Source organism: Hypomesus nipponensis, chromosome 6 (genome assembly GCF_054491055.1).
Source record: "Hypomesus nipponensis isolate SF chromosome 6, ASM5449105v1, whole genome shotgun sequence".
In the NCBI taxonomy this organism is placed as follows: Eukaryota; Metazoa; Chordata; class Actinopteri; order Osmeriformes; family Osmeridae; genus Hypomesus; species Hypomesus nipponensis.
Genome location: NC_140366.1, coordinates 6,650,605 through 6,659,062, shown reverse-complemented (window position 1 = coordinate 6,659,062; position 8,458 = coordinate 6,650,605). Strand labels below are relative to the sequence as shown.

Here is an 8,458-nt window from a genome sequence, read left to right as displayed (position 1 = left end):
AAGGAGTTTGCTTGTTCTCCCTGTGATTACAATGGTTCCCTCCACAAAGAACCCCATTATAAAAACATACAGAGGTGGGAGCTGCTGATGTGATTGAGGATATCCCTGTCATGCATGTCTGTGTGCTCCGCCTCCCTGCACACGTGTGTGTATTCATGTAGTTAGATGAATGAAGAGTTGTTCCGTAACTGTACAGAATCAAATTGTCTGCATCTTTATTCAGTACAATAAGCGGGATGACCAATATGTTAGCCCTTGCCATCCTTTCACATCTTTACAGTCTTTCCATCATTCTATCGCCCTTTATATCTTTAAAAAAATGGATTCTGAAATGAATATAACATCAGCTAATTTCATCTCAGGAGGTCTGTGTTTGGCCCCTGCCTCTTCAGACGTCAGTGTACCTGCCTGCAGAAGCTTGTAAGGATCTGCTTGAGAACTTTATTGACAGCTTTGCCACCAACTCAAAGTCTCCGGTTTAAATAGATACAAAATGTAAAACTTTGAGTTACTGGGTTATGGTCAGCGCCTACCAGACCATTGTTTATAGTTTTCATGAATGAAAGTACAGATATGAGCTTCATTACATGGTCTGGGGGTGACCACCTCCTCGGAGCTCAACATCATCTAGACCAGGGAACTGGTGGTGGACTTCTGATGGAATAGGAAACACTCCAACCCCTGTTACCATAGGGGGAGGAACTAGAGATGGTAACTGTACAGGGTCCCAGGTGTGCACATAAACGGGGAGCTGGACAAGACAGACACACTTCAGGCCTCTATCAGACAGGGCAGAGCAGTCTGATTTTTTTTATAGAGGCTCAGGTCCTTTATATTGTGCCATGTTCTTCATGGCAGATGTCTTACCCGTCTGTGGTAGCCATCATACTCTCCTATGGCGTGATGGCGGTGAATCGTCAAGATTGGAGGGACAATCAAACTCGACTAGATATGGCCATATCTGTTGTCACAAAACTATAGGACCATTACCTAAATGACAGTGGTCTGCTCTGGTAATGGTCTTCCACTTCAGTCTTGCCGAAATTAAACCAGACGAACATGCTTGGTGAGACAGATGCGGATACATTTAGATCTCCAGTCATTGGCTGCCTAAGCTGCAGCGTAAACCAATAGGAGCTGAGTCGCCCTATCGGATGGAGCTCCACGACATGGAACCCACAACCTTCCTATTTCTCTTTGGGCGCTAAAATAAGAAGCGGTGTATTAGCGAGGGCACGTCTCCCCACCAGTTCCCCTACAAATGTAACATAACACATGTGAAAACTGCCCATGTTAATGACATGCATTGATAATGCCGAAATTGGGGCATCGACTTTAAGCAATAAAGTGTGCCTTACTAGTATTAATGAAGGAAAACTAACACATGAAGATGCGCTTTTACGGAAAGAGTTGGTGGCTCTTAAAAGAGCCTTTTGTTTGTGCGTGTATAACAGTGAGCAAAGCAACTGCCACATAGAAGTTGCATTCTAGAATTTACTTCTTCTTGGGTGTCGCCTTCTTTGCCTTGGGTTTGGCTGCTTTGGGTTTGGCTGCCTTGACTGCCTTCTTGGGGCTCTTGGCTGCTACCTTCTTGGGCGTCACAGGCTTCTTGGCCTTTTTGGGGCTCTTGGTAGCCTTCTTGGCTGCCACGGGCTTCTTTACCTTCTTGGGAGACTTCTTGGCAGCTGCTGGCTTCTTCGCCACAGCCTTCTTGGGCTTCTTGGCCGCAGCGGGCTTCTTGGCGACAACCTTCTTGGGCTTCGGAGTGACGGCTTTTTTGACGGGCTTCTTTGCCTTGGTCTCAGCAGCCTTGTTGATTTTAAAAGACCCGGAGGCGCCTGTTCCCTTGGTCTGGACCAAGGTCCCCTTCGTAACCAGCCCCCTGACGGCGACCTTAACGCGGGAGTTATTCTTCTCTACATCGTAACCACCGGCAGAAAGCGCCTTCTTGAGCGCTGCCAGGGACACGCCGCTGCGTTCCTTGGAGGCGGACACAGCCTTAACTATCAGCTCACTGACGCTGGGTCCCGCTTTCTTGGGCTTAGCTGCTGCCTTCTTCTTGGGTGCCTTGGCCGGAGCGGGTGCTGCTGGGGCGACTTCTGCCATGTCTGTCGTTTGAACCGATCGTTAGAATAATCTCAACTGATTTCTGTGCTTGGGAGTAATGTTTGGCTCTGGGCAGGGGGCTGTCCTTAAAGGCGGTATGAGAACTGTGTAGACTCAATAAGTCAGCTCGACCGCTGTCTGCAATCGACAAGCTGTGCCACTTGTGTTTTCTCCTGGTGTATAACGGTGTAAAAATCCCAGCTGGAATAGACAAACTGTCCAAAATCAGCTGTGGCTAGAAAGTAAACTTCTTATTGCTCATAATAAAGTTGTTCTAGAAGCGGAAGCCTCGTGTTTTTTGTTGCAACTGTCCCAACACGCCAGCGTTGAACTCCGAGGCTGTGCTTTGCGCACGGGTTTACCGATGGCATTTTTCCTTTAAAGTATTTAAAAGTGCATTTTCTTCCGACCAGTAGACGTTGCACAGTGGGCCAAGATGTCAGGCAATATACTTTGCAGCTTTGGGGTAGTCAATTCGGGTGCCAAAGGTTTTTAATGTGCGTCTTCTGAGTCGCATAAAACACAGGTCTCAAGTCGCGAGCCATCGGTGGGTTCCGTCTCCCTTCCCCAAATTATTCGCCCAATATTTTCACTCTCCGAGACAGGCAAGTCATCAAATACAGCACTTTTACCCAATACAAATTTTCCTTGACACAAACATCGCCCTTTGTCCTTAGCATTTTCACCTCATGAAATGGCATGGAGTAGAGAGAGCGTGTATAATTGTGAATACATGATGTCAAGTTAAGTATAGGATTATCTGTCACGGACATAGCACGACACAGTGTCAAAAGACCATGACTAATGTTTAAAGTTCACGATGACCGTTCAGACTAAAGACATTCAAGATAACACCCTATTTGAGTCACTACGTTTTAATAATTAGACATAAATAATTAAATAGGCCTACACGAATGTGCGTCACAATATGTGTGAAATCGAACCCTGAATAAATCAATCTAGCTAGATAGTTATGTGTCGCGCAAGTTATTTTTAAGATCACAATTCCAAATTTGTCATTTGCACTAGAAACAAGAACATGTATCCTGATGATTTGAACATTTCAACGTGTAGAATTTGCTCAAACAATTCTACACAAGTCTATTTCAGAACAAAATTCTAAGAAAAACAGAAATGTGACAGAAATTACAGTGTAATGTGCAACCCCAAGTGAAAGCTAAAAACTGGAAGCCAGTTCATTACAATGTGTCGCTCCCTCCCAAGTGCCGTAAAATGATATCCATTGTTTGTCACCTTCAAAGCTCCCACTAGCCATTATGACGTCAAAAGAATACAAAGATCAGTTGTCTGCTGAACAGACATGTAGGCTAATCACTGCCTCTACTTTAAAACATTTGTTTTTAATGGGTTTATTATGCATATCTCTAGAAACTAAATGTGGCCACATTACGTAAACAAACTATGTAGATTAAACAAAATAATAATAATAATAATAATAATAATAATAATAACAATACTACTACTACAACTACTACTAATAATAATAATAATAAAGGCTGAATTTTCCACCGTTTTTATTTACTACGTGGCAATTACGCCCCCCCCCCCCCCTCCACACACACACACACACACACACAAATAAGATTCCCTGCAAGCCACTGTCTCTGACCTACAGCTGATGTGTTATATGTTTTTATTCATGTATTATACGTTTTGTATTAATACAATTAGTATCAGTTTTAAATATTACTCTCCACATTTAAATGTTACATCACACCTTTTTGGTACATTGGTTAGATGACAAAATGTAATTTGGCAAATCAGAATTTATTAAAAAAAATATTTACAATCGACACTGCCTTGGTACACATCAAAGTCACAGAGAATGCCAGAGATTCCAGTTCTTACCCACAATTTGAATCCCCTTGGGTGAGATTTGCTTTGCATATGTTGTTTTATGCTGCCAAATTTCCAGTTGAATGGAATCATCATTCCATCCATAGAGTTGTGCTCTTCGGGTACCACCTGCAGGCACTTCTCCCTGAATGAGTCAAGCCACGGTCTGAGTTTCCAGAGTTTGTCTTTCTTGATGGTCTCTGGCATTGTCAGGTTGTTGACAAAATGTAATGATGTCAGCAAGGATTGGAACCTGTGGCATGACATCACATCAGAAACCGGGGTGTACCGCATGTGAGACTCCCAGTACGTACGGACTGCAGACATTTGTACCAGGCCCATCTTCAGGTACATGCCAATCATCTGTTCAATTTCCTTGGTGTTTGTGTTTATAGTTGTTCCAACCTTTTGAAAGCTGTACTGATTAGCGAGTTCTGTCAGAGCCTGAATCATGTCTTCGGACACAAACATCTGGAAGTACTCCAGTGGTGTATAGCACCACTGGTCAAGTCCGGACCAGATAATTCAGTATTAGGACTGATGAAATCCTTTTTCAGCCAGCGATACTGGTCCCGGGGCATTGTCAGTTTTGTTGGTTGGCTTGTTTTGGTTTGCTCGATGTCCTTATCATCATCATCAGTTGGATAATCAGTGGGTCTCTGGTCATCTTTTTCCACTTCCTCGACAATTTCAACAACCTCCTCATCACTTGAATCACTGGTGTCTGATTCCATGTCAACATCACTCTCTCCATTTTGGATAGCATCAATGACACCATGCACACCGAAGTAAACTCTCCTTGCTTGTGTCATTCTGAAATGGAAATAATAGTTAGACTATGTTGAAGTATAACTAATTCCAATGCAAATGATTCCTATTCATGCAATACATTCCACTGAAGGCACACAATACTGTCTGGCTATAGCCTAATGTGCTCTTAACATTCTAAAAGGAAAATACAACCCCCCAGACTTCTTGCATCCCCACATTCCAGAACATTCACACCTGTCCCTGAACAATGCACATGCAACCCCCACATTCCAAAACATTTACACTTGCCCCTGAAGAACCATCCTCCAAAGCATTCCACAAACAGTATCTGCATTGTGCAACAAGCAGATATTTGGGCAAATAAAGTCCAGATAAACAGTTTACTATATTTCACTGCTAAAATTGAAATAACGTTGATTTAGAATTATTAAAATCTGATCTAAACTGAAAGTTATAACAATAAACCCATTTGTAAAGTGTGAATCATCAAATACATAATTTTTCTGTAAGTATTTATCCTGTATGTGAACATTCGAGAAGTGTTATGTCTCCACATAGTGTGCAAGGTAAACATGATATTTTAACTTCCGTTTTCACCCAACATTGTTAAAATGCAACAAAGACATAAGCTGAAAATCCAATGTGATGCATGCATTCCACAATAACTTAGTATTTACATGATCTACATATTCTAACAATCACAACAACAACAACAACAACAAATCATGGCATTTACTCAATTCAATGTTGATAAATTCAGTCAAATGAAACAAGGAGAAGTGCTTCCAGGAAAGTTCGCAGGTGGAATGAGTTCATGGCTTTGTCCAGACAAACACACATATTTACTATACAATGGCATTGCAAGGCAAGACAAAAGGAACCATGTAAATTTATGGAGAGCTAAAAGTGACGTTGTAATTTTACAACAACGGGTTAGTGGTCAACTTTTAGTGTGTGTTAATTTTTGGAAGTGGCTTTGAGAATACACGACCAAAATAGTGCCAGGAGGCCATGTTGGGAGACGGTCCCTTTAATTGACATTCCACAAAGAATGGGAGAATTGCGCTTGCAGTGTTCCTTCACGTCCGTACCGTCGACATATAAAAGCAGTGAGCCGACTGTGAACTTCATTACTGTTGACAAACTCAAAGTTAGTTGACATGTCTGGAAGAGGCAAAGGCGGTAAAGGACTTGGCAAGGGAGGCGCCAAGCGCCATCGTAAAGTATTGAGGGATAACATCCAAGGCATCACCAAGCCCGCCATCCGACGTCTTGCTCGTCGTGGCGGTGTGAAAAGAATCTCAGGCCTGATCTACGAGGAAACCCGTGGAGTTCTCAAGGTGTTTCTCGAAAATGTCATCCGTGATGCTGTAACTTACACCGAGCATGCCAAGAGAAAGACCGTGACCGCCATGGACGTCGTCTACGCTCTCAAGCGCCAGGGACGCACTCTGTACGGCTTCGGCGGTTAAACTGATTTAGACCTACCGTTTCGACACTAAACCCAAAGGCTCTTTTAAGAGCCACCCACACTTTCAAGAAAGAGTTGTCCATATTTAATGCAACGATTCAAAGCTTTCCCCATTTATTTTTTCAGGTCGCCTGTGGCCAGTAATTGAAAACGATTAATTCAAGAATGAGCAATGTAGTCTTAAGCCTATTTCCTGAGATGGCATGAGGGTCAGACTTGGAAATGTGATCCTGGCTGGCACTTAATTCACCACGAAATATTGCCGTTAATTACAACCAAAATGGTCTTTAAGTTGAACAATTTCTTCATTAACTAATTGAAATATCGTAGCAACAAAGCGCCGTGTGTATTACGCTAGAAATAGTCGGACACGTTTTTAGTGAGGATTGATTTATTTTGTTAGGGTATCTGCGATATTGAGAGCAGCAGCTAAACGACGCTACTATTCAGAGTAGGCAAATTATAACAATTGGAACAATGCACAGTTTTTACAGTAGAATTTCGTGTAGCTAGTAAAAATACAAATGGTTTTGTATTCATATGTATGTAAGTAGACATTAGACATGTAGACATTAGGCTATTTAAGTAGACAACCTATCTGACCTTTGCAAACGAAACCTACGTTGGTTGAAACCGATTCGTAACAAAACATGGAACAAAGGGGCAAACTTTTAATGGTAACAAAATGGATGCTGTAGGGTGTCAAGCGCATGTCGTCCGCAAGGATGGACGCATGCGCTAGAGAGATGCCAACACAATCCACCAGGAGTAGGGTAGTAGAGGAGGCGGATAATCAAGCGCACGCGCGTTTCACCACGTCAACGCCTCGAAGAGCTGGGAGGCGTGCCTCAATTTTTGCATCCAACCCCCTATATATTACGGGAAGCGACTGCCTGACCGTTCATTCGTTCCTGAACAGAAACGAGACGTCATCATGCCTGAGCCAGCAAAGTCAGCGCCCAAGAAGGGCTCCAAGAAAGCCGTCTCCAAGACCGCTGCGAAGGGAGGCAAGAAGCGCAGAAAGTCAAGGAAGGAGAGCTATGCCATCTACGTGTATAAAGTGCTGAAACAAGTTCACCCCGATACCGGCATCTCGTCCAAGGCCATGGGAATCATGAATTCCTTTGTCAACGACATTTTCGAGCGCATCGCCGGAGAGTCTTCCCGCTTGGCCCACTACAACAAGCGTTCAACCATCACCTCCAGGGAGATCCAGACCGCCGTCCGCCTGCTACTCCCCGGTGAGCTGGCTAAGCACGCTGTGTCCGAGGGCACCAAGGCGGTGACCAAGTACACCAGCTCCAAGTAAACGGGTGTCATTTTGAATTCCCTGTTAATACCCCAAAGGCTCTTTTAAGAGCCACCCACATTAACTTTTAAAATTTGGAAATTTCCATCTGCCTGTCACGGTTATGATACTGCCCCTGTACAGGGTTTAACGCCAAATGAAAAGCACATTCACGTGTTTCAGCGACCCAGAACTCAGATTTAAGAAGTTTTGAATGTCAGTAGTGGGAGGTCCATGATCCTGGAATGTGACCTGAATAATTGATATAAAAATACAAGTGTCCCACCTGACTATTTCTGGGGGATAAAGTACTGTAACCTACTTTGATTAACTCAGCATTACCCATAACCCAGAATGTCCACACATTCACAGACCATATTGACCCAACATGTTATTCAAAGCCTGCCTTTGTCCATAATGTCTATATTGAAGATGTTATGGGTCAGTCTCATTCAAGCTCTTTTTGTGGTTCTGGTTGTTATTGAATGGTTGCCCCATTATGGGCAAAAAAGGTCCTGAAAGTAGCTTCAAAAAATGTGGATGCTTAACGTGGTCATCCCATGAAAATAGGAACTTTTTGTTTTCACATTGTAAATAAAGCACATGTTAAACTGAAAGTTGTCTTCTGTAATATGTTGTGTTTGTGTATGTTGTAAGAAAGACTTAATACAAATGAAGTGTATTCTTGCACTGTCATTTCTGACCACCTGGGAACTGATGGTTCAGGTTCACTCCCATTCTGATGTGTTCTGTGGCACAGTGACTTTGCCTCCGAAGATGTCTGTCTGTGTATAGGCGTGGTCAAATTTGTTGTTACCCTGAAATAATGCTTAATTTCTCCTGGTGACATGACAGTGATGACATTCAAAGCTATCATCAATTTGTACATGCCTTTGGTATGTCATAATGCAAAGAAGCCATGAAAAGAGGTTTAATAATTTCTCAGTCTAACTAAAATATTATAA

At 42.9% G+C, this 8,458-nt stretch overlaps 2 protein-coding genes and 1 pseudogene across 2 annotated transcripts; 2 read left to right on the top strand and 1 right to left on the bottom strand.

Annotated features, from left to right (window-relative positions):
- Window positions 1–177: 177 nt before the first annotated feature.
- Window positions 178–2,538, bottom strand: LOC146286759 (histone H1 pseudogene; annotated as a pseudogene).
- Window positions 2,539–5,880: 3,342 nt separating this feature from the next.
- On the top strand, window positions 5,881–6,216 carry LOC146286758 (histone H4). Its single transcript, XM_084699866.1, has one exon. It carries the CDS (start codon window positions 5,895–5,897, stop codon window positions 6,204–6,206), a length of 312 nt encoding a protein of 103 aa, XP_084555992.1. The 5' UTR covers window positions 5,881–5,894; the 3' UTR covers window positions 6,207–6,216.
- Window positions 6,217–7,139: 923 nt separating this feature from the next.
- On the top strand, window positions 7,140–8,110 carry LOC146286757 (histone H2B). The gene has a single exon (XM_084699859.1). It carries the CDS (start codon window positions 7,140–7,142, stop codon window positions 7,512–7,514), a length of 375 nt encoding a protein of 124 aa, XP_084555985.1. The 3' UTR covers window positions 7,515–8,110.
- Window positions 8,111–8,458: the final 348 nt, after the last annotated feature.

Excerpts from the sequence above, each read along its gene's own strand:
- LOC146286758 (XM_084699866.1), top strand. The coding sequence starts at position 5,895 with ATGTCTGGAAGAGGCAAAGGCGGTAAAGGACTTGGCAAGGGAGGCGCC.
- LOC146286757 (XM_084699859.1), top strand. The coding sequence starts at position 7,140 with ATGCCTGAGCCAGCAAAGTCAGCGCCCAAGAAGGGCTCCAAGAAAGCC.